This window comes from Engystomops pustulosus, chromosome 3, assembly GCF_040894005.1.
Source record: "Engystomops pustulosus chromosome 3, aEngPut4.maternal, whole genome shotgun sequence".
Lineage (NCBI taxonomy): Eukaryota > Metazoa > Chordata > Amphibia > Anura > Leptodactylidae > Engystomops > Engystomops pustulosus.
In genome coordinates this window covers 28,297,434-28,324,156 of record NC_092413.1, presented here as the reverse complement: position 1 = coordinate 28,324,156, position 26,723 = coordinate 28,297,434, and the positions used below count along the sequence as shown (strand labels likewise).

The 26,723-nt window shown below is 40.2% G+C and overlaps 1 protein-coding gene across 2 annotated transcripts; it reads right to left on the bottom strand.

Annotated features, from left to right (window-relative positions):
- Positions 1 to 19,534: 19,534 nt before the first annotated feature.
- On the bottom strand, positions 19,535 to 26,690 carry OTX1 (orthodenticle homeobox 1). Of its 2 annotated transcripts, none has more exons than XM_072140376.1 (4): positions 26,545 to 26,690; positions 24,978 to 25,187; positions 23,187 to 23,338; positions 19,535 to 21,465 (listed from the first exon to the last, which is right to left on the bottom strand). In XM_072140376.1, exons 2-4 carry the CDS (start codon positions 25,072 to 25,074, stop codon positions 20,710 to 20,712), a joined length of 1,005 nt encoding a protein of 334 aa, XP_071996477.1. In that variant the 5' UTR covers positions 25,075 to 25,187; positions 26,545 to 26,690; the 3' UTR covers positions 19,535 to 20,709. The 2 variants fall into 2 exon arrangements, with proteins under 2 accessions (XP_071996477.1, XP_071996478.1); XM_072140377.1 differs by lacking the exon at positions 26,545 to 26,690 and adding an exon at positions 25,988 to 26,009.
- Between the last annotated feature and the right edge of the window lie 33 nt (positions 26,691 to 26,723).

Below are 26,723 nucleotides of genomic sequence, written 5' to 3'. Positions count from 1 at the left end.
TTCACAAAGTTCCAGGGGTCCGTCCCATACCAGCAAAATATCGTCTATGAAACGAAACCACCCCCTGGCATGTTGGCAAAAAACGGGGGAAGGGTACACGTGCGCGCCCTCCCACCAACCCAAAAATAGGTTGGCGTAGGAGGGCGCGCACCGTGCACCCATGGCTGTACCAGAAGCCTGTCTGTAAAAAGTCCCATCGAATATAAAGTAGCTCTGTCGTAACACAAAATCAAGAAGTTCAATAAGGAACGAATCATGACATCGATCCCCCGTTGAATTGGCATCCAGGAAGATCGACACTGCATTTATTCCATCACTGTGCGCAATGTTGGTATAAAGGGATTCGACGTCTAAGGTAACGAGCCATGCGTTGGTGGGAACAGGCAAGTCCTTGATTTTGTGTATTAAATCAGTCGAGTCCCGTATGTGTGATTTGAGATCGACCACTAAAGGTTGTAAGAAATGGTCGATGTACATACATGCTTTTTCGCAAAGTCCACCTATCCCCGACACTATAGGCCTCCCTGGAGGACAGGTCAGGGATTTGTGGACCTTGGGTAGCATGTACAGGGTAGGCACAACTGGATGTTCCACTGTGAGGAATTTATGCTCCTGATTTGTAATAATCCCATAGTTATTGGCCGCCCTAAGGAGGTGGTCGAATTTCCTTTTGAAAGGCAGTGTTGGATCCGAGGGGAGTGGGGAGTAGTAGATGCGATTACTGAGCTGGCGTCTCGCTTCCTTCAAATATAGATCGCGAGGCCAAAGGACCACATTCCCCCCCTTGTCCGCCTCCTTGATCAAGAAGTCAGGATTGGAACTAAGGGTTTGAATGGCTCGTCTTTCTTCCCTATTAAGATTTTGTTGTGAGTACGGATTAGGTGTGAGTTCTGCAATGTCTTGGGTGACTCTGTTATAAAACAATTGCAGGGCCGGGATGAGTCCAAGGTTTGGTGTAAGCTGGGAGGGTACTCGCAAAGGGCAGGGCTTCCTACCTGTGGTCTCTGTCATGATGTTTTCGTCCAACAAATCAAGGAGGTCCCTAAGGGTCTGTCGGTCCTCCTCAGGTACAGAATCAATGAGGTTGGGCTGTTGGTACAAGACCTTAAATGCCAGCTGTCTGCAGAAAAGGAAGACATCTTTCGTAAGTTCAAATTTATCCAGACACTGCATTGGGGAAAAAGTAAGTCCTCTCTCAAGGACTGATAGTTCTGCATCATTCAAAACATATGAAGAAAGGTTAATAACCTGTAAACAATTACCCTTGGTGTGTTCGATGTCGGTATCATGGTTTACTTGCCCCGTTGTTTCCCCCGTTTGTACGAGGGGGACTTGACTCGGTTCTGGGGTCCTCTTTTTCGGGACCGAGTGGCCCCCGCTGCATCGTCCCCTGAGTGGCTTTCTAAATCGCTGGTTCCGGAGGATAAAAAATCCTCTTTAAAAGCTCCTTAATCATTGTTCACAATCTATCTTTTTGTAGACTATGACCATTTTTTATGCTTCCATAGGATAAATATGCACATTGCACTCTCTGTTTTAGGAGCACATAGCGGAAACTAAGAAACTAAATAGTATGATTCTGTAGCATGGCAGTATATGGTAGCATCAATAATACAACCTGAGGTTAAAGTACCCTAGGGGGTCTGAAAAATAGTTAAAAAAAAAACATTATTAAAAAAAAATCAAAATTCAAATCAACTCCCTTTCCCTAGAACTGATATAAATAAACAGTAAAAATCATAAACATGTTAGGTATCACTGTGCCCCAAAATTTCAGAACTATCGAAATATAATGATTCCTGGCATTTAACCCTCTAACGGAAAATGCAACTTTTTTGCCATTTTGAAAAATATAAAAAAATCTGTAAAAAGTGATCAAAAAGGCCGTACAGTCCTAAAAATGGAAGCATTGAAAAAGGCATGAAAAGTCGCAAAAAATGACACCACCTACAGCTACGTACACCAAAGTATGAAAAAGTTATTTGCGCATGAACATGGCAAAATGAAGATTTTTTTATTATTGTATAGGAGGTTTTCATTTTTGTAAATGTATGAAAACCTTATAAAACCTGTACAAATTTGGTATCTTTGTGATCATAGTGACCCAAAGAATAAACTAGACATGTCATTTGGGGTGCTCATGAACGCCATAAAATCCAAACCCACAAGAAACCGGCGCAAATGCGTTTTTTCACCAATTTCACTACATTTTTTTTCCCCGCTTCCCAGTACACAGAAGGGAATACTAAATACCATCACAATGAAGTGCAATTTGTTCCCGCAGAAAACAAGCCCTCATACAGCTCCTTACATAGGAGAAAAAGTTATCGATTTTTTTGAAGGTGGGGAGTGAAAAATGAAAAAAACAAAAAGCTTGGTCAGGTTGACAAGGGTGTAACCAATAAGTTATCCTTTTAAATAAAAACTACACAGGTAAAGACACCAAACTATTATAATAATTGGAAAAAAAATATAAAAATAATTATAAAAATGGAGGAAAAATAAAATTAAAAAGCTATTCATCTTTTGTTTAGTATATGTAGCTAGTTTCAGGGTCCATTTACTGTCTGCAGGTACCTTATAAAGACACCAAGCTATGGATCTTCTCGCAATGTTCTCTGACATATTGCGCTGCCACCTTGAAGATTTACAGTGTTTAACTTGGCAGCTGTGCTGAATGTCTGCCTGATAAAATCTTGTGTGTAGTTTTGTACCTTAAGACTTGTGTATACTGAATACCTGCTAATATTTTATGCAATTGTTGTTATGTTCCCTGTACTGCAAGCTAAGAATAAAGTACTTTTGTGAAAATTTAGATGTCCTCCTAAAGATCCTCCTAAGATGTACTCCTAAGTCAGGCAGATGTATATGATAAGATCGGGGAACACAATTTTAATTTTGCAGAGATAGATCATGTTTTTGACTACATTTTGGCATCAGAATCCCAAAAATCAACTTTTACGTCAACAATCACATTAACTTTTTAAAGGTACATTATACCCTCCCACTAGCTGAAAGAATAATACAAAATGTACATACAAAAGAGAAAAACTACCTGACTATACTGTTTATTTAGAGTTATTTTATTCATACAAAGGCTATATGTTGTTACTATAAGTCAATAAAGTTCTGACAATCAAACATAAACAGTACAGAAAGTATTCAGACCCCTTTAAATTTTTCATTCTTTGTTTAATTGAAGTCAATTGGTAAGATCAAAAAAAAAAAAATTCTGGCTCATTAATGTGCACCCTGCCCCCATCCTGACAGAAAAAAACTGAAATGTAAATATTTTTGCTAATTTATTAAACAAGAAAAACTGAAATCCCACATGGTGAAAAGCATTCAGAGCCTTTGCTCAGTGTTGAATAGAAGCAGCTTCGGAGCTGGTATAGCCATGAGTCTTCTTAGGAAGATGCAATAAGTTTTCACACCAGGATTTGGGGATCCTCTCCCTCTTCCTTGCAGATCCTCTCTGGTTTCCTCACGTTGGATGGTAAACAATGGTGGAAGCCATTTCTAAGTCTCTCCAGAGATGCTCATTTGGGTTCAGGTCCGGGCTCTGGATGGGCTAGTCAGAAATGGTCACACTGTTGTTCTGCAGTCTCAGCTTTGTTATTTTGGCCATCGTGTCATTGTCTTGTTGAAAGGTGAACCTTCCGCCCAGTCTGAGGTCCAGAGGTTTTCTTCCAGGATAACTCTATACTCGGCCACATTCATCGTTCTTTCAATTACTAGCCATCCTGTCCCTGCCCCCATAGCATGATGCTGCCACCACCATGTTTCACTGTTAGGATTGTATGTGGCAGGTGATGAGCAGTGGCTGGTTTTCTCCACTACTTAGAATTAACACCAAAAAGTTAAATCTTGATCTCATCAGACCAGAGAATAATATTTCTCATAGTCTGGGAGTCCTTCGTGTGTTTTTTTGCAAACTGTATGTGGCTTTGATAAGTCTTGCACTGAGGAGAGGCTTCTGTTGTCAGACTCTACCATAAAGCCCCGACTGGTGGAGGGCTGCAGTTCTAGTTGACTATGTGGAACTTTTTCACATCTCCCTACTGCATCTCTGGAGTCTCTCACCAAGGATTTTCTCCCACAGGTCTCCCACAATTGCTTAGTTTGGCTGGATGGCCTGATTGAGGAAGAGTAGTGATTGTCCCAAACTTCTTCTATTTAAGTATTATGGAGACCACTGTGCTCTTAGGAACCTTGAGTGCTGCAGAAATTATTTTGTAACCATGGCCAGATCTGTGCCTTTCCACAATTCTGTCTCTGAGCTCTTTGGGCAGTTCCTTAGACCACATGATTCGCGTTTGCTCTGAAATGGACTGTGAGCTGTGAGATCTTATAAAGACAGATGTGTGCCTTTCCTAATCAAATCCAATTAGTTTAATTAAACACAGCTGGGCTCCAATGAAGGACTAGAACTCTCTCAAGGAGCATCAGAAGGAAATGGACGGCATGTGTGTTAAATATGAGTGTCGCATATGACCATGTGATAATTCAGTTTTTCTTGTTTAATAAATTAGCAAAAATAGCTGCATTTCAGATTTTTTTTTGTCAAGACGCGGTCAGAGTGCACATTAATGAGCAAAATAAAAAGCTTTTTTAATCTTACAAAGAGTGAAAAATGTAAAGTGTTCTGAATACTTTCCGTACCAGCTGTATATTAAAGGGGTTTTCCCACAAACAAAATCACGAAAACAAGGGCTCTGATGGGGTCCCACGTACCTCCGTTAGACCACTCATCGCTCCTTCAGACTCATGGAGCAGACAGCCGCTCCATTAATCTCTATGGAGCTGACGGAAATTGCTGAGCAGCGGGTTAGGGCTTATCCCGTGGATAGGGCCTAGCTTTTAACAATAAAGCTTCATTGTATACACATTTAATAACTATTATAGCTCTTTATTGTAGTCTAAGGCAGTAAATTAACAAAATCCAGAGGTCTGTTTGTAACTACGGGTTGTCTGTAAGTCAGGTGGTCTTAAGTAGGGAACTACCTGTATCCATATCTGCTAAGAGGCTACGGCCAGTTCGTACCTAAGGCCAGAGTTTTTTGCTATAATTTGTCATATGAACAACCAATCTGTTCAATGGATCAACATCTGCCATATGAACGTAAGAAAACGAATGCAGAAATAATGCTGCAGTTTTCTTCAGACGTCCCACAGATATGTATGTAAGAATAAGCCTAGACAAACATAAACCTGTCGCGTGTCTCCAAGGTCATTCCCCAACCACTTCTTACTTGAGGGAGATTTGCTCTCAGTCAATAGGTGCTTCCCCCGATCCAGGCTCAATCCAGCCTGGAGTGGTTATATTAAGATTAGAGTTTAAGATTAAAATTAGGTTGTATTAAGATTAGAGTAAATATGCATCACAGAAAACTATAGAGGCATTAAATCTACTGCACAGCATGGCTGACAGGCAGACATAGATATTACTGGCTTGGTCCTTCTTGGTCTTTGTCCTGGTGGACTCCTTACAGTTGATAATTCTTTTCCATCACTTCTAGGACAATGACTTCTCCTGGCCAAAATGTATCGCTGCAGAATTTGCCCCATTGATGCCTTCAGCTCTTTGCACACATCTTCACACTGCGATCCTAAAAATTCCACAGTCACTTAAAGCATGACACATTCATAAGAACAATGTCCCACACTGTGCTGCTAAATAATACATAAGACATTGTACATAATGTACTAATTCATACAGTGTTAACCCCTCAATATTATAGTATAGTATAGTATATACTATATTCCCTGAATCAATCATTATGTAGTAGCCACTAGATACATACACTCACCGGCCACTTTATTAGGTACACCTGTCCAACTGCTCGTTAACACTTAATTTCTAATCAGCCAATCACATGGCGGCAACTCAGTGCATTTAGGCATGTAGACATGGTCAAGACAATCTCCTGCAGTTCAAACCGAGCATCAGTATGGGGAAGAAAGGTGATTTGAGTGCCTTTGAACGTGACATGGTTGTTGGTGCCAGAAGGGCTGGTCTGAGTATTTCAGAAACTGCTGATCTACTGGAATTTTCACGCACAACCATCTCTAGGGTTTACAGAGAATGGTCCGAAAAAGAAAAAACATCCAGTGAGTGGCAGTTCTGTGGGCGGAAATGCCTTGTTGATGCCAGAGGTCAGAGGAGAATGGGCAGACTGGTTCGAGCTGATAGAAAGGCAACAGTGACTCAAATCGCCACCCGTTACAACCAAGGTAGGCAGAAGAGCATCTCTGAACGCACAGTACGTTGAACTTTGAGGCAGATGGGCTACAGCAGCAGAAGACCACACCGGATGCCACTCCTTTCAGCTAAGAACAGGAAACTGAGGCTACAATTTGCACAAGCTCATCGAAATTGGACAGTAGAAGATTGGAAAAACGTTGCCTGGTCTGATGAGTCTCGATTTCTGCTGCGACATTCGGATGGTAGGGTCAGAATTTGGCGTCAACAACATGAAAGCATGGATCCATCCTGCCTTGTATCAACGGTTCAGGCTGGTGGTGGTGGTGTCATGGTGTGGGGAATATTTTCTTGGCACTCTTTGGGCCCCTTGGTACCAATTGAGCATCGTTGCAACGCCACAGCCTACCTGAGTATTGTTGCTGACCATGTCCATCCCTTTATGAGCACAATGTACCCTGTAACATCTGATGGCTACTTTCAGCAGGATAATGCGCCATGTCATAAAGCTGGAATCATCTCAGACTGGTTTCTTGAACATGACAATGAGGTCACTGTACTCAAATGGCCTCCACAGTCACCAGATCTCAATCCAATAGAGCATCTTTGGGATGTGGTGGAACGGGAGATTCGCATCATGGATGTGCAGCCGACAAATCTGCGGCAACTGTGTGATGCCATCATGTCACTATGGACCAGCATCTTGTTGAATCTATGCCACGAAGAATTGAGGCAGTTCTGAAGGCAAAAGGGGGTCCGACCCGTTACTAGCATGGTGTACCTAATAAAGTGGCCGGTGAGTGTATATATTTTACTCATTACATTATTAATTTATGTCATGTTTCCCTTTCTTTCTTTATGCATAGTTCCCACAAATTAAAGCATACAGTTCCTCCACCAAATGAATTATATTATTTACACCCTCCATCTGATTTATATACAGAAGCCTTTAAGTTAATTTCTACACATGTCCACTCATTTTTATTGAGCAACGACATCCCCTAATTAATTCATGTAAAGGCCCCCACCATCATCCTCTCATTAATATGTAGCACAGTATTCATTATTTAATAATAATAATAATTCCTTTATTTCTATAGCGCACACAGATTACGCAGCGCTGCACAGAGTTTCCCAAATCAGTCCCTGTCCCCATGGGGCTCACAATCTAATCAACCTACCAATATGTTTTGGTGTGTGGGAGGATACCAGAATACCCGTAGGAAACCCACGCAAAAACTGAAAGAACAGAAAAACTCTTTAGGAAAAAAGTTAGATTAGTCCAGCTTCCAGTCGCAATAAGGAATAAGGGTTAAAAATCTACTTTATTAAGAAAAATGAAGATAAAAAAACATTAATAGACGTCTATAGTACAAGTCAAAGCCTGACACGTTTCGAACCAACAGGTTCTTAGTCGTAGCAGTAGCAGATGTTGACCTGGATGGAACTTGAACCCAGGACCCCAGCGCTGCAAGGCTGTAATGCTAATACTACAATATAAGGTAACCCGGGACATCATCTTTAATTGGTAACACAACAACCCTCATTCACTAAATGTGTTAGAGAAGCACCCTCTTTCTTTAGTATGCAGCACCGCACCCTTATTAAACAGTAACCCCCTTTATAAATTTAAAGCAGCACCACTTATTTATTAATATACAGATCACTTGCCTCCCTTATCAATAGATAATATTAATACAATGGATTCCTAATCTGTCTCATGCACCCACCATATGCCATCTAACAGATGAAAAAACCATGTAAATCTCCACTTTCCCGCCATTTTTGGGCATTTGCTGACCCGCACGAGACTATGAACATGTCAGGTTGAATAGCGGGTGAGGAGCGGGGGGGGCAGAGGCCAGGGCGTGAACACACAACCTGTCCCATTTACTATAGTCTCCGCAGGAAATCTGACAGATCGGAACTGGCATTGTTTGTGCCCATATACACAAAGAACACCAGTCTTACCCCCCCCCCCCCCCCTGATCCTTCACATAGACCAAATTGAGGGCCAGTTCAAATAAAGTTAGGTCTTAATTTTTTTTTCATCAGTTTTTTTTTTTTTTAGCAAAAAACAGATGTGGAGACTACACAGAAATAAGTAAAAATGGAAAGGCTTTTCGAAGTTACTACCCCGGTGTCGGCACTAGTAGGCGTTCTGGGATACATATTTGAGCTCCCTTTGACAACGACTCAGAAATTGACTACCACTATATCAGGCAAGGAAATTGGTGGCTTTCCACTGATTAGATGCATCCCCTCCCAAATTTTAAGAATTGGTTACACAAATTAGTCAAGTTATCAGAATGGAAAAATACATTTATTTGAAACAAGACAACATAAAGAAGTTCGGAAAACAGTGGCGGAAGTGGCTTCTTACACCCGGTTCGCAACATGTGGCGCTTCTACTACAGTCGTGGGGGTCTGATAAGTCTGTAGGTTATCAAAACTGCTTTTCTTGTACCTCTCCTTTTTCTCACCGGTTGCGTTATTAGAGAAGAACTGGTGTGGCACAGTTAGAGAGGATCTGATGTAAGGTTCGAGCTCAAGACACCCTTCACCTGGGTGTTGTGTGGGGAGATGTTGTACGTATCTACACTGTTAATTGTTGTGTATGTTAAAAAAAAAAATGTAAAATGTCAATAAAAAATCTCTTAAAAAAAACAAAAATTTAAATAAATGGAAAGGCTTCCACCTGTTTAATGTTTTAGACCAATCCATGTTTTGTCTTCTTTTGTAAAAAACTGATGGAATAAGTAAACTAACCCTAAGGCCCAATGCACACGAGTGAGTTTAATGCATCAAACTCACATCAAACTGGAATTGTATGTTTGCTGCAATGTCCGTCCCGAACGCTCAGAAACTAAACTGACATGCTGAGTTCAGTTCCGGTTTCTGAGCATTTGGGCCGGACATTGCAGCAGGCACACAATGGAGTTTGAGGCATCAGACTTGCTTAAAGGCCAATAGGCCTAAGACCTGCAACTTCAGCCCGCTCTGGTGAAGCCATCATTTTGTTCTTGGTATATGTATCCTTTACCAGAGGTCACAGTGGGCAGAGGGGTCAGTTTTTAACTAGGGGTCGTCTGTAAGTAAGGTGTCCTTAAGTAGGGGACCGCCTGTATGTACATATCAAGTAATCAATACAGATATAGGCATTCTCATTCTGTTCCTTATAGATGGTGCTGTCTACAGATTAATGACAAATACCTTCACGTTGCATATTGAGACTCCAAGCTATGGGTCTATTCCAACTGTTCTCTGACATATTAAGAAATCTGCCACCAGAAGAGTTATGATGTGTATCTTGGCAATTGTACTAAATGTCTGTCTGATAATATCATGTTTATAGTTTTGTAACACCTTCAACTCTGTGTATAATGAATATTTCTGAATATTTTGTTGGAATATTTGTCATATCCCCTGTCCTTGTAAATGACAGTGAAGCATTTTACATAAAATGTCATCAGAACAGGTGGATAAGATAATTGTAAAATACTTATATCCAATTATCTTAACTAATACTAATCTTAAGTAAGAAGATTACATTCCTCCATAGTTATGATGTCAAGAAACCAAGGTAGTATTGGGTCATCCTTGCACATGAGGTGATGAGCATAAAATCCTGTATGGGATGCTACACAGACCCAGGGGCACTTTAAATTATTGCCCCACAGTTGCTGTGAAATCTGACCATTGTAATCAGAGGATGCGGTGTATGTTATAATAATAATGATAATTCCTTTTATTTATATAGCGCACAGATTACGCAGCGCTGCACCTGTCCCCAATGGGGCTCACAATCTAATCAACCTACCGTGTTATGCTAATCTACTCTGACACTGTGCAATCAGCAGCAGACAGTGTCGGAGAAGCTCCTGTGTAGGTACACAGCATCTCCCTGCTCATCTAGTGGCATCACACTTTGCTGCTGAATCACTCGACACACAGAACACAGCTGATGAGAGCCGGGAGCATGCTAAAAAGGAGCTAGACGGATGATAGAAGAGACATATGAAAGATTATGTAGATTTATAGACAATTATATATTTATAGATGCATAAATATAATGTAGATTATATATACAGTAGATAGATAAATGATAGAAGATAGAGTAGAAGAGAGATAGGAGATTGATTGATTGATAGATAGATGGATACATAATAGATAGGAGGTAGGTAGATAGAAGATATATACCTTATATACTCGAGTATAAGCCTAGTTTTTCAGCACAAAATTTGTGCTCAAAAACCCTAACTCGGCTTATACTCGAGTCAACTAAAAAAATAAAGACAAAACTCACCTTTCTGACGTAACCGTAGGTCCTCTTCTGTCTGAGACAGAAGAGGACCTATGGGGGACGTCGGAAAGATGAGTACAGTGTTATTTTTTTTCCTTCTACAGGGGCTGGGCAGGCTGTATGCTACAGGGGCTGGCAGACTATATACTGGGAGGCTGTAACCAATGCATTTCCCACCCTCGGCTTATACTCGAGTCAATAGGTTTTCCCAGTTTTTTGTGTTGAAATTAGGGGTCTCGGCTTGTACTCGGGTCGGCTTATACTCAAGTATATACGGTAGTTTAAAAAAATAGATAAAAAGCGAGATAGATAATGGTTAAACAGATATATAGTTAGGAAATAGACAAATTATAGGAGATATATAACTAGACGGTTAGATGATAGATATATAAGCAGAAGATAGATGATAAACATCTTCAACCGGACATTCCCCAAGGGGTCTTAAAGGAGCCATACATCATCTGCCCACAAAAGTCCACATGCAGGGGGCCCCTATAGGACAGGGGGCCTGGGCAAATGCCCCTAACCGTTATTTATATTGTCAAATTTTGTGATTGAACACCGCTATTACACTGTCATAAGCCGTGCATGCATCCTGCATCATACTGCTAAATGTAGGTGCAGAATAAACCGTAACCCCCACCCCACCCCCAAATAAAAAGGACAATTCCCAATACTCCAACTTCAGAGTATGAGGGTGCATTAACCCCAGAATGGAAAGACACTAAAATAACAACTTATTCCAGACCCTTAATATAGAAGCCAGATAAGTACGGTGCCCAGTCAAGACTCCTTCAAACAAATACAAAGCCCCTCAGCCTATTCAATAATAATAACTCCAGAGTAAACACAAACAAGATTGAAGATTTCAGACCCGAGATTAGACCTTTGGTCCCAAGTGGAGATGCCCAAATGTATACCCTCCTATCCCACAGCACAAATACTTACAGTGACCTTTTCAATTTTCTTTTTACTTTGGCTCAAGGACCTTTGATAATGATATGTACAGGTCCTTCAACAGGACTCGCTGCACATCATTTCCATTACATTACTTTTCACAAAAAAGCCCTAGTTGGCCGCCTGACACTCGGCCCAGGCCTGGTGACACTTATGTGTATTATGTGTATTTCAGTTTAACCTCCAATTAAAAGTAAATCTTCCACCAGGATCAAAGATTGTAAACCAATTACACTTACATGCTGGTGTGTGCCCCCTGTGTCATAATCCACTCATGTTTTAGCTTACTTTGCTCATGTTTTACAAAAGAAGGGCTTTAAAAATTATGTAAATGAGCCTGAGGGTCTCTGGGCTCCATAGATGTTAATTGCTCCTGGAGCCCCTCAAACTCATTTGCATACATTTTAAAGCCTTAAAAAAAATTGGCAAAATAATCTAAGAGAAGATCGGAACCAGACAGAGGGGGCACAAACCTGCATATAAGTGTGCTTGGTTTGCAATCCTTTATCCTGGTGGTAGATGTCCTTTAATGCTTTGTTGTATGAGGTTTGGTGGAGAATCAAATGTTTGTGCATCTACTCTTAAAGGAAATCAACCACGCAAAAAAAAACATTAAAAAACCCTACAAATATTCACCTCCGCTCCTCTTCATCCTGATCCGGCGCTGTCCATTGCTAGTCTTGACACTCAGGGATCACCTAGAAAACAAACTTATAGATAACTGGCCGGGCGTGGGGACGAGGTGTCTGCAGCTCCAGGCTATGTACGTCCCCGCACCTCCCTCTCCATGCTGGGAGAGGGAGTTGATGTCACACAAGAGGCATGGGAGAAGAAGGTATATTTACGTATAATTAGCAGCCCGGAGCTCCGGACATCTCGTCCCCACGCTTCGGCTGGCTATGTATAAGTTTGTTTTCTAGGTGATCCCTGAGTGTCAAGACTAGCCAATGGCAGCGCCAGGATCCAGATGAAAAGGAGTGGAGGGGAATATTTATAGGTTTCTTTATGTTTTTTGCATGGTTGCTTTCCTTTAATGCTTCTGCTCTAAAGTTTGTGACTGTTGTTGAGCCTTTTCTACATAAATGTTATATGAAGATCGACAGATACTCTAGTCTTAGTCCATTGACATGTTTATGTAATCTGAACACTACAATGTAGGATTTGGTCACTTCATTCTTGTTTATTCTCTTTTTCTTTGCATTATTATAGTATAAATGAGACGTCTGGTGACATCATGTTGTGATTACAGGCGCCCTGGATAAGGCTCGGTCTCGGGACTAGGTGAGCAGATGTGGTGGGGTTGCTAGTATGAAGATGATTCCCACCATGATGCTGGGTACATCAGAGGAGACTACAGAGCAGGGCCTGGAAACCAATCCGGCCTCCTCCCCTCCTGACAGACACAGCTCCTGCCCACGGCTGCTGTCTGCCGCTCTGTGCCATCTCCCAGTCTGGCTGGGAAAAGCCTTATTATAACCACAAGAATGTTAATTAAGGAACACGGCATTGGCGCCTCAGCTTCTTTCCGGGCCTAGTGGTGTTACTATTACTGTTACCTCAGCAAAAAACTCAAAATAGAGGAGAATTACAGTAGGTCAATTTTACTTCCTTAATAAAGTAGCTACAAAAATACTATCACCATAGACACCACTTGCCAGTGTTGAGTAGGCCTCAACCACCAGACCCTCAGGGTGCGTTCACGCGTTCAGTTTTTCAGATGCTGTTTTTTATGTCCAAACCAAGAGTTGAGTAAAATAAAAAAAGGGAGGAGGAGGAGCAGCTTCTCCCAAATTATATCTTCTTACCCATTATGGTCCACACAGGCCTTTGGCTTCATAAAGTGTATCTGAATGCACCCTCAGGTAAAATGTGATGGTTGTCTTCCATGATTTACCCAGTTACCCCGTTTTTTGTATGGAATACTGAGGGAATCATGGAAGACAACCATTAGGTAAAAATTTGAGGGTGAACTTAATCCCTCACATAAGAACAATGTAATGACCTCAATGTAAGGACAAAAGCAGCGAGGCTTCAGGAATCTATGATGCCCATATCAATTTTTGTTGTAGAGCAAATGCAGCTTGTTTCCCAATTTATTTTAGATTGCCATGGTCATGTCCTCTCTAGGACCTATACATAAAATTGCACCTATAACCAGTATCGGAATGTGGGAGGAATCTACAAGTCCTATGGAAACATAAGTTTGAACCCCAATTCCAACATTTCAGAGTTTAATTACTGAACCAGTGAGTGGCCCAATAAGCATGAACCTGGATGGAGAATACATAGTGTACAACAGTAGTATTCTTATATATATATATATATATATATATATATATATATATATATATATATATATTAGTAACAAGGAAAGTCGTTTTATAGGGGAATAGTTATGAGAGGTACAGATTTGCATATAGGTCCTGGTAACCGAGCTATCTAAGGCCTCTTGCACACTAGCGTTGCGTTTCACGTCAGGGTGCAATGTGTGAAAAACTGACGTTTTTGCTGCGTTTTTGTTTCATTTTTGTTCGCGTTTTTTTGCGTTTTCGGTGCGTTTTTCACGCGCGTTTTTTTAAGTCAATGGGACTTTTTCAAAGGGACCAAGGTTCGGGAATAAAATGTTTCATTTAATTGAAAAATAATGTCTTCTGATAAGTTGCAAACATCTGCGATCTATTCTTCACTGTTCCGTGCGCGTATATTATCTCCCGACAAGTTAGCAGATGTGAAGAACATTGAAGAATAGAATAAAACCAGTGAACACAGTGAAAACAGTGACCACAGGATCATTTAAGATAAAAACACAGTGCAGAACACAGTGCAGAATAGATTACAGATGTTCCGGACATCTGCTTACTTGTCGGGAGATACGCGCGGAGCGGTGCGAACAAAATAGCATGTGAAGAACAATATATATGTGTGAAGAAGACATTGCAGATGTATGGAAACATCTGCAATGTGTTCTTTACACACATATATATTGTTCTTCACATGCTATTTTGTTCGCACCGCTCCGCGCGTATCTCCCGACAAGTAAGCAGATGTGCCGAACATCTGTAATCTATTCTGCACTGTGTTCTGCACTGTGTTTTTATCTTAAATGATCCTGTGGTCACTGTTTTCACTGTGTTCACTGGTTTTATTCTATTCTTCACTGTTCTTCATTGTGTTTTTTTAATTAAATGATCGTTCGCGAGCAGGGGAAATACTGTTATTCTGGTCACCTAGCAACCCTTACGTTTAAAACGCATTGCACTCGCATTGCACTTGCAATGATTGCGAGTGCAATGCGTTCTTGATGCATCTCCATAGACTTGAATGGAGCGTGAAAATTGCGCGTGACTCGCAAAAATAGAGCATGCTGCGATTTTGACGCGCGTGCAAACGAACGCAAGCACGCGCGTGCAAAACAACGCAAATGAAGAAAGACCCATTGAATACAATGGGACAGAGTGCAATGCAAGTTCTGCGCGTCAAATGCACGCGCAGAACTCGCGCGTGAAAAACGCCAGTGGAGAAGGGGCCTAAAGGTCCTCTGCCTCATAAGAAGAAACCTGCATTTTGACTGGTCCATGAACCTCAGAGATTGGGAATCTCAGTCAGGACTAATTTTCCTATTCTCGTCAATACTTTTTGGTGCAATATTTGATTTGATCTGTATAATCCCGATATGCGCTGTTATTTTCATGAAAAATGCTCCAGGGTGAAAGTAAATATATACATTATGCAAACTGACTGTTAAAGGGTAACTCCGATGTTCTAATGACTTTTACCAAATTGTGATATGGGATTTTCCTTTAAAAACACAGAACAATGCACATATTGGGGGTATTTTATTATTAGGTGGCTCCTTGGGGCAGTTCTATGTCTGTTTTTGGAGCTTTGCTGCCCATCAGATTCATTAAAGTGACTTTGACTCTTTAATAAATGTTTTTATGGTCTACTTTCTGTCTGCGATTTTCTTTTTCAAAAAGTCCCTAAAAAGTCTCAAAATGAATAAAAAGTCCCAGCACATACACCAGCAGGGGGGGACTGGAGTAGTTCTAAGTTTAAGCCAAGTTAATGAATTGATGGAAATAGCCCTGTAAGACTTTTTAACAGTAAAAAGTCACAAATAACCTCAGTGCCACTTTTTTTACAACAAAAAAGCCAAGGAAAACCAATGATAATGGCATCTTCTGTTATGAAGCTACATGCCCAATGCCACATTGAAGTAGGTGGAGACTAACCTCTTTCTCTATCTTCCCTGAAGCAGAGTCAAATTTAGTCTGCCTACAGTTCCCATTATGCTCTGTGTTTTCACATTAAGTAATTTTGAAGTAAATCCAGTGGGATTCCTACAAGTAAATTCACTGAACACTGCATAGTGTACATACAGAATGTATACGGTGAATAGCCTGGCAATGTTCATCACATGGAGGTGCATGCAGCATGTAATAAGTAGTAGAATTCAGCAGTGAAACATTTACTTAAAGTGTATAGTCTATGCTGTGTGAATACTAAGAGTTAATAGCTTATCTTCACTGTGCAGAAATTGTTTGGGGAGCAGAAGGTGGGGGGCTGCAGAGGGGTGTAAGAAACCGCATGAGGTGCAAAAAGACAGAGAAAATTATTTAGTCAGCCACCAATTGTGCAAGTTCTCCCACTTGAAAAGATGAGCGAGGCCTGTAATTTACATCATAGGTAGAACCTCAACTATGATAGGCAAAATGAGAAAACTAATCCAGAAAATCACATTTTCTGATTTTTAAGAAATGTATTTGCAAATTATGGTAGAAAATTAAGTATTGAGATGAACTTTTGTTATTAACCAAATACTTTGTTATATTTCCTTTGTTGGCAATGACAGAGGTAAAACGTTTTCTGTAAGTCTTCACAAGGGTGGTAGACACTGTTGCTGGTATGTTGGCCCACTCCTCCATGTAGATCTCCTCTAGAGCAGTGATGTTTTTAGCCTGTTGCTGCGGAACATGGACTTTCAACTCCCTCCAAAGGTTTTCTATGGAGCTGAAATCTAGAGACGGGTTTGGCCTCTCCAGGACCTTTAAATGCTTCTTGTATTGACTTAAGCAGTGGCATTGCAGGATCGGAGTCCCTGGCAGGGTAGTGTGTTACTGACAGTAGCCTTTGTTACCCTGGTCCCAGCTTTCTGCAGGTCAGTTACTAGGTCCCCCCTGTGTGGTTCTAGGATGTCTTCCATTTTCTAATTATTGCTCCCACAGTTGATTTCTTCACACCAAGGTGCTGCCTGTTGCAGGTTCAGTCTTCCCTGCTTGGTGCAGGTCTACAATTTTGTTGCTGTTGTCCTTCAACATCGGACTTTGGTCTTCACCATAGTGGAGATTGGAGTGTGACTGTTTGAAGATGCCTGTCCACAACCTCAAACAGGTCATTACTACAGGTTATAAGTGGAGGACACAGGAGACTTAAATCTTGCTTGTTTGTAGTTGACCAAATGCTTCGTTTCCACCATAATTTGCAAAAGACAATTGCAAAGTTTTTCTGGACCCTTTGTGGTGTTGTAGTTTTTGCATTTCACCTGCATTGGAAAGAGCTGCCGATTCCTGTGCCTTAAAGGTTTTCAAAATTAGCATCTAAGGGTGGCTGGTGCCATCTGCCAGGGGTAACTAAAGGGACCATGATAATACCTTCATCAATTAAATTATGTATTGTCTCTATGGCACTGAGAATTTTCATCATTTCAGCTTCTTGTTGGAATCTCTAAAATATTAAATTGCTATTTCTTTAGTAAAACCAGTGCAAAAAAAAATAAAAAATTGTGCCCACAAAAAAAATATAAAAAAAGGCTTCACAGAAGTTAATAAGGAAAATTGCATTGAATTGTGACTATGGACAGCCGCTCTCCTCTTTCTGGTTTAAACAAGGTCCATTATATTCTCTTATGTTTCCAAGTTGTCTGACTGGTAATTAGATATGGATCTAATTCTATGCTAAGTAAATAGCAACAGGAAGGCAGAAGTTTTCCTCCACCATGACTGTACAGGGTTTGTACAGTGTGACAGCCACTTCTTGGCCAAGTCATGTACAGGGATGGCCCAGGGCTTGTTCACAAAGTACAGATTTGCTACGCGAGCAAAAATAAACTAATAACAAAAAGAATCCCCTAGGAAATTAATACTATAACTTATACATCACCCATAATAGAGCTCTATTACAGATACAATTTGAAGTATCCAGGGCCGGTGCCAGCACTGGGCATACCCGGGCAAGTACCGGGGCCCAGAGCTGCCGGGGGGGGGGGTGTGCATATAAGGATGTACATAAGGAATCCATGGGGTTTTATATAAAATAAGCATAAGGTGACTGTTTGGGATGATAAACAAGGGAATATTTTAGGGAATTAGAGACTGGTTTAGTTTCTGAATTTTTAATGCTGCCAAGTGAGTTCACTGCAAAGGGGCCCACTGAGGTTCTGTCACCCAGGGGCCTACTGCAACTGGGAGCCAAACCATGGAAGTATGCCATGCAACCAAGAGTTTAGGGCCTTATGTAAAAAAAAAACAAAAAAAAAAAACCACAGTACTCAGTACTGGCTTCAGATTTGGTCCATATATAATGAATAAGAAGACGCCCCATTTCTTGATTTCTAGGCAACAACATCAAAATAAAAAAAATATGTAAACAATAACATAATATCACAACTTTTTCCCCATTCCAGCTATGAATGACACCCTGTCAGTCTATCATGCCGGAGGATTGTTTTTTCCCCCACACCTGAAAAGGCTAGACCTAGACTTGTCATACAAGCTCTTCCTCAGGAGGCAAGTTACAACACTGTATAAGACACGTGACCGTTTCTAAGACAAATGTTCTGCAATCCAATGTCTGCATGAATAAATGCAAGATATTTCCCCAGAATCAAACATGAAACTTTCCAGCACTTACTTATCACTCAGGACTCCCTGTAATTCTATGAACTTTATGCTCATCTCTCCCATGTCCATAAAAGACAATATAAAACAAAACAAAAAAAAAAAAGCTAAATAATTAAACTAAAATTAAATTTACTTTGACCGGACACCGAAGCATAAAGATACCATCCTGGGAGATCCTAAATCCGGATTGTAGACGCTACAACACTTTACACAATTATTATTGTTGTTTAGAACACGACTAATCCTGGGAATATGTATACACAACATTCCGATTTTATACAACGCTGGATTAGTCAGTGTACAAATAGGAAGCAGCTACAGGAATATAATTAGATCAGATTGGGCATTTCTGTTGTGGATCTAATGCAAGGAAGAGGGAGGGAGTGTATACAAGGTGATATAAATACAAAACAAGTCAGATATAGGGCCAATAAGTAAATGCACAGCAACTGGATAATAATGAGCATCAGTTTCCACTTCCAAATAAAAAGAATAATAAAAATAAATAATAATAAAATGCTAACAATATCCAAATATTCCCTAAATCTATTTTAAAAATAAATAAAATCACACAAAACACCAATAATAGTGTAACAGGGACTAGTGCAGAATTAAATAGCCCACCTCTAATATGTAAGGACTTAGCAGCCTGACCCCCCCCCCCCCCAAAAAAAAAAAAAAAAACACAACATACACACACACCTACGATTTTTGTGTTTTTTTTGTGAAAAGCAAAAAAAAAAATAATAATAATAATTACACCTGGCACCATTCAAAACAACATAAAAGTATCTCAAATTTTGAGGTACATAAACTATATAACCTGGGAAAAATAAAAAATAATTGCTGCCTAAGGGGCCTAAAAATAATAGTTACATTTTATTACAACTTTTTAACAGCCCAAGAAATTACTCTGTGATAAGTTGTTCAAAGTTATCAAATCATTTGCTTTTAGTTATTAAAAAAAAAAAAAAAAAGGAAACAAACACCCAAAAAATTTGCCAGGTTGTTCCCTGTAGCCCCCTGCATCATGTGAATAATTGAACTACACAGAAATGATGACAACGTGAGGCTTAAACTCAATTAGTCTGATTTTTATTATTACGGGTAGAGGGGCATGTAGATATGTGCTTCCCTTACACTGGGAGTGACGTGACATACCATGTTATCAAATTTACAAACATTTTTTTTTTGCCTTTTTTTTTTTCTTTTTTTTCAAAATTAATTTTCCACCTACACAGGGACGAACTTATCCGAATCTTTAGTGACACAAATGGAAGTGCGAGATAGTGGAGACAGAATTTTTTTTTTTTTTTAATATACCGTGAGCCCAATTTAAAACTAAAAAGGGACAGTACAAAAAATGAAGTGATACTACATACAATGCCTATCAATACACACTGCAACCACAGGCCATAGGCTTCCCCCATGATCTGAAGCTTAGTGGTCATCCACATTCAGTTAAAAAAATTTGAATCACCAATTTTGAGGTGAACAGCCAATCAAAAGAGAGATTACTGGTCAAGGTTTCTATTGGACAACATAACCTAATGAAGAGGAAGTGTGACTGATGACATCATCACCGCCACTAAAGGATCATCAGGACAAGGCCTACACCCAAGATGTAGGTTGGTTGGTGATGCTGGTTGGTGGATGACCACTAGACTCCAACCAGACTTCTCTCTGTGCCGTCAGCTTTGTGGACAACGTGGTTTTATACGCGTGATAAAATTCCACCTTTTACCTCTGGGAGAGTCTATTGTAGTCAATTGTGACAGACTGTGCAGTACAAGTGACCCACAAACCCTACCCCGAAATCTCATGTCAAAATTTTGGTTTTCTCCACAAACAGGGACAGTTAGGAGATAATTAATTGGAAACAATATAATTAAAAACTAAAAATAAAACGGGTCCTAGCAACGGACCGAATATTTACACATTTCAGCTGCTACAGGCAGCAAGAGGCTGCAAGTCCTATATCATACACCTTGAAGAACAATGCGCGTGTATAGCCGGACGCTGATGGACCATAGAAGGGTCTTCCCCATCTATATACACATTATCAGAAGTGATGACCTTTGGGCTTTGACCAAAAAATATATATATATAGAAGATGATGCAAAAAAATAAAATAAAATAAAATCCATATTCCCATATTATTAGTAGACATCACAGTCTAGATGACCAATAAATAAATTCACAGGAGGAGGACAGTTACTACAGCAGGTCCAGGCACTGACTGATGGACATGGAGGGGTCTCCACCCCAAGCATTGAAGAAGGGACACCTCTGAGGAGCTCCAGCCTGATCATCTTCCTTACATTGAAGTTCACTTTCCAGAACTTGGTTCACAAAACCTGGAACCTCCAGGAAGCCTGATCTTTGTAGTCCAGACAGTCGGTGGAGTTGAAGTTGAGTTTCCAGGAGGAGGCAGTAGCCTGGTCCTTGTAGTCCAAGCAATCAGAGGAGTTGAATGGCAGTCCTGTGCTGGCATAGCCCTGGTGGTGGTGGTGATGGTGGTGGTGGTGGCTGGAGGTCTGGCTCAGGTGGTGGTGGTGGTGGTGGCTGGACATGGAGGAAGGAGTCATGGGGCTGAGCTGGTGAGGATGGTGGTGGGAATGCATGGGGGCCAGGTAGGAGCTGCAATCTACCCCTCCAAAGTAAGAGGAGGATGGGGCAGGATAGCCCTGGGTGTAGCCGGCTGCCTGGCTGTAGGTCATGGGATAAGACGCAGATGAGGAGCCGGAGCGCTGCATACAAGACGCATTGCCTGGTCCTAGGGGGTCTGGGGCAGTACCAGGGGCAGTACCAGGGGAGATAGAGGCCGGACTCCAGATGGAGGAGGCTGTGCTGCCATTCAGAGCTGCCCCAGCTGTGCCCAGGCCTGGGTTCCCAGAGGAGCCGGTGCTGGAGGAGGAGGATGAAGAAGAAGAGCCAGAGCTGGATACCGCAGGAGGTGTGAACTGGCCGCTACTTTCTGATCCGGAACTCTCCCGGGCTGGGCTGCACTTCTTCTTAGTGGGCCGGTTCTTGGCTCCGGAGCTGCTGCTGTTCTGCTGCTGTTGTTGCTGCCTGCACTTGGCCCGACGGTTCTTAAACCAAACCTGGAGCAAGAAATAAAAGACAAAAGAAACGATGATCGCATCAAAAAAACTTTTATATCGTGACAAATCGGCCGGGGAGTCGGCATCTTATACTAGCGATCACTAACTACACGATGTACAGTATATTAATGTATGTAAATATTATACAGCGGCTCATTATATCAGTTATTATACTGTGATCAGGACTATTGAATAATAATATTTATAATTATAATAATACTGAATTTTTTGGAAGTAGTAAATAGGAAGAAAATCGATGAAGAATAAGGAGAGGATCGTCTCATACTGACACCACTTTTATATATACACACAAACTTTATATAACAATATATTTCATTGTTAGACAATACACTTTACAACCACTTTGAAGTTACATTTATAATAAATAAGTACATACAACTTCTCTACAAAAGGTTTCTTAGTGTTCCTGGATGTGAATGATTTTCAACTGGAAGATCATGTCTGTATATCCTTATTCTACAATAATTTGATTTAGAGATATATATTTCTATCTATCTATTTATTATATTATGCAGGCTCACTATAGCGCTGGGTTATTCTACTCTAACTGCGTCCCGACAACTGAGACTTATAAAACTTATCCCTTCTTAAAATTATTTCCCTCTTCTGAAACGAAATAATCGATCAGGTTTATTACAAGCAGCAATGAGGGTCGTTCACATTAATCCTGTACCCAACCACTTCTAAAAGAAATTATAAAGAGGCGAATAAATGGGAAGACATAATCAGCCTCTTGCGATGCGTTTTCTGCAGGTGATCCAGTTTGGTTGTGGGACTTGTGATCTATAGATTTACTACTCTAAAGGGTTTTATTCATCTAGTTCTGGGATTTCGTTTTACAAAAAAAACAAAAAAACAAACACAAATCAGTCTAAACAGGAGGGTAAGCACCGGGAAACTACATTTTCTAGAAGGAGTTGGTGACTAAAACTTCTACTGGAATATATAAAACCTGAGTTTTTTGGCGTTTTTTTAAATTTCAATATTAAAAGTCACCTGAATGGGTACATTTAAATCGTTGGTAAATACCAATAATACAAATAACATCCGACGTGTGTTATATAGACGAGGATCTGTTGGTTTTTATACATATTTACTTTTCTCTTATAAAATGTAGGTGACTGCATAATGTGTATGAATGTGTAATAAATATATATTTTTTAAAGGGATATTTAGAAAGATAAATACAACTTTCAATTGCTAAACATTTATTCTACAGTTTCAAACTAAAACTAGCATCAATATTTCATTACACAGAAGAGCAAGGATCCTACAGGTAAAATACTAGTAACCTCCAGGGTACTGATCCACAGTACCGCGGCTGCAGCGCTACAGGTTGTCCACTTGTTCAATGTGTTGTCACCGGTAGATCTCAGCACCTACCTACAGTCCACCATATAGTAGCAGTATAAGTACTTCTATAGTAACTTCTATGGAGAAGTCATAACTTCATATCACAAATCCAAAACTAGAACTTATCTATTCTGCTAGGAACCACCTTTATAATTGGAAATTCTAATAAAGTACACCCTAATGAGGCCAAGAGGTGCTGCAGTAGCTCAAGATCTCTACCGGATTTACAGATGATTACTGCATATTTAGGATACAGTTATCACTGAGAGGACAAAGCCATTTGTAATAAACAACAGAGAACAATGATGTAGGAAATGCAGCATCAGGGGCTGTGATGTGGCCATTACCTGGACTCGGGACTCGGGCAGGTTTATCTTCAGGGCCACCTCCTCCCTCATAAAAATATCCGGGTACCGGGTTTTTGCGAATAGGGCCTCCAGCACGTCCAGCTGGGAGCGGGTGAAGGTTGTGCGCTCCCTGCGCTGCTTCCGCGGAGTGGCTGCAGGGACAGAGCGCGGGGGAGGGTTAGTACATGCAGCGCGACCTCCGACTACACTTACATATTATCATCAATAATCTATTCTGGAGAACTTTATGTATAGATCGGTTTACTTTAAGACACAACCCGTACATTATCAATATGCAGAGAAATACACAAAACATGGAATTATACATTGTAGAAGATCATAATTTTTCTTGTCACTTTAACTCAATGCCTTCCTTTATACCATGTTCCCTGTGTGCCAATAAAGAGGACAAACATTTAATGTTCTAGGAGGTGATTAGCATCCAACAATATAAAATAAAACCCAAACAAAGTATAAAGTATCAAAGAGTGTGGAAGATTATTTGGGTTTTCTGTTAGGGGGATTCAACTTTTTTTTTTTTTTTTTTTTACAGGACAGATGTATTAATAGGATGTAATACAGGGGTCTGTATACAAGATAGACACACTATAAAATAAAATAAATATATTGTATGTGCATTTGTGTGTATACACACACACTTCATTTTATAGTGCGTGTATAAATATATAGCTGTGTCATAGTTTGTGTATGTGTTCACACAAAGTTATACATTATATTATAGACACAAATATACATCTATACACACATTATATAAAATTATATATACATTGTATACACACACAGGTAAAGATCTATTTCTAAACATACATATATTATAGATACAATATACTGACATCCATGTATTTACAGTATGATACAAAGTTCAGTACAAAGTAATAGTAAATCAGATTACACATAATACAATACATACTCCATAAACTACTATCTCCTTGCAGATTGCACTACATCTAACACTGCCTTAATGTAGGTGCAAAACTACAACATGTCCTTAAAAGTTCATTACAGGAAGTAATGGAGGATAGAAATGTACATGTATCACACTGTAACTTCTACATCAGACTAGGAGGGAATTTATCACAAAACATGTAATATCTGTGTATTTGTATTTATGTATTTATATTCAATACAATAGTTCAGCAATCGGTTGATAGTTCAGCGATCGAGTGAGGAGACTTTGTAAGCGATCGAGGTTGTAAGCGAACTTGTTTTTCGTTTTACAAACTTTTATGCAAACAAATATATTAAAGAATTTACTTTCCTACAAAATAATATATAATAAAAGTAATTCTGTAGGGATATTCTATACATGGGCGCTGTATACACGAGGCCTTTACTACCGAGAAGTCTCCAAAGTCTAAAGAGAAAGTGATCGAGCAACAACAGGACTAGGCCCTGACTACAGGTACAACACCCCATAACATCCAGGAACTACAAAACTTCTAATAACTTCAGCAAACTCTGCTCACCGATTATTTACAGGACTGGGAAGTCGGGAATAGTTTTCCTCTACTGGAAATATTAATTTAGAATCGATGTAAATTAATATAAAATATCACAACAATCATAGAAATACACTTTTGCACGTACGTGTGTACAAATACGGACGGTTCTTGCACAATTGTCAGAAAATATTTAGACATTTTTAAAGTAAAATTAACGAATCGCTCTTGTTTTGCTCTATAGAGTTAGTCCCCCTATTATAGGAGAATTATACACTGCTCATCCTATATATGGGCTCAGATGAAGTTTATGTGGGTGCAAGGATCTTACCTGGATATCCTACGGATGGATGGAGTAAATCCATTGCGGGTCCTGTCAGCCCCAAGCCATTCATGCCATAGGGGGGCTGTTTGAGGTATGACATCATGCTAACAGCTTCTCAGTGATCCCCGATATTATCCACAAACTGGAGGTATCCCTCTATGACACTATGGTCATTAAGATTATCCTCTTCTTCCTTCCACAAAGTCAGGACAAATTCTGGAGAGAATAAAAAAATTCCTGATTAATCGAGGAATTCAGTGTATCATTTTAAAATATGATCTAATAGATAGTTTTCTATCTAAAGAAGAATAAACCGTGACCGACTACAGTGTCTGGTGAGTCGGTTATATGGATATAGGCAAATAGATTATAAATATATGATTATATAGATATATAAATAGCTGGATAGATTGACAAAGGCAAAACTAGTGAAGAATAAATATTGCCCGACTACAGTAGTTTATACAAAATAGAGAAATAAATTATAGATGCATAGTTAGTTGTGTTTAGATAGAAAGATAATTTATGGTTGGTCATATAGATAACAAATATATACACGAATGTAAAAATAGGGAAGAACAAATGTTGACCGACTACAATAGTTTATACAAATCGGTAAATAGATAAATAAATACATAATATACTTAGATAACTTTTCCATCTATCTGAACAAAGCTATGGTTGGTCTTAGTGATAGATATAGGTAGGTAGATAAAATAAATTGTACATAAACAAATGTAAAAATAGGGAAAAACAAATATTGACCGACTACAGTGACCGGTCATTAAGTTATATAGATAAAACTAAATGTTTAGATAGATGCAAAACTAGGACTACAGACACTTAAAGTGACAGCCGCTCCGGCCTGCACATTCCTAATTCTCACTCCCCAGAAAACAAATAAATAAATCAACAAGACTTAATAAATCGTCCGACCCCCCGACTGTGACAACAAACAAGTCGCTTTTACAGATGCACAAATTCATGAGATTTAAGCAGCTGTAATTTATTTTCACCCCAAACTTTTTCTTCTTTTGGTTGCAGATGGCCTCCATTGATAGGCTAATGCTATTCCCTCCAGCCAGCCAGGGCTAATTAATGGAGATCCCATACAAATCCTCCATTTACATAACTCATTCTGACCAGGTGGATCCAGCTCCTTACAATGGACGATGTCTGATGTGTACAAGAGACTGCTGGATCCCATCCTTTACCTGCTGGAAAATTACCATCTGTTCTGTGCAAGACATTTTTTGGCACTGGACCTGCCCTGTGTTGTATAACAGGTAGGAGGAGGGACACGACACAAACATCTCATCCAAAGATCAAATCAGGTGACAAATTACTAATTCTAGTCCAGAGAATATTCACATTACGGTCAGGAAACTTGTGCTGGGGCTGAGGCTGCTGCAGGCACATCCCAGGCCACAGGGACAGGTACAAGGAGGTCCCAGCCCCGGGACTAAGAGCCACAAAAAGTTGATTTAAAGGGACAAACTGCACGTAAGAAGCGTCAGCGCTGAGAGTGACGCCGGGGAGCGCGGCTGATGTGCACCGGGCAGCGAGCACTTACCTCTCAGCCAGAGCAGATGTGTCCCGCCGCCCGCTGGAGGTGATAGGAAATGTGGACTGATGAAGATTGATCACCCTCCTCCTGCCCTACCCCGTGTAAGTGACTGAGGGGCGGCGGCACGGCGGCGCGTCTTCTCCAATCAGCGTGCGGGACGGTGCTGAGTGACGCCATCCCCGGCC

Coding starts and splice junctions, on each gene's coding strand:
- OTX1 (XM_072140376.1), bottom strand. CDS start 25,074: ATGATGTCATACCTCAAACAGCCCCCCTATGGCATGAATGGCTTGGGG. Junction 23,339..24,977: donor TCCATCCGTAGGATATCCAG/GTAAGATCCTTG, acceptor CTGTCCCTGCAG/CCACTCCGCGGAAGCAGCGC. Junction 21,466..23,186: donor TGCCCGAGTCCCGAGTCCAG/GTAATGGCCACA, acceptor TTCTTGCTCCAG/GTTTGGTTTAAGAACCGTCG.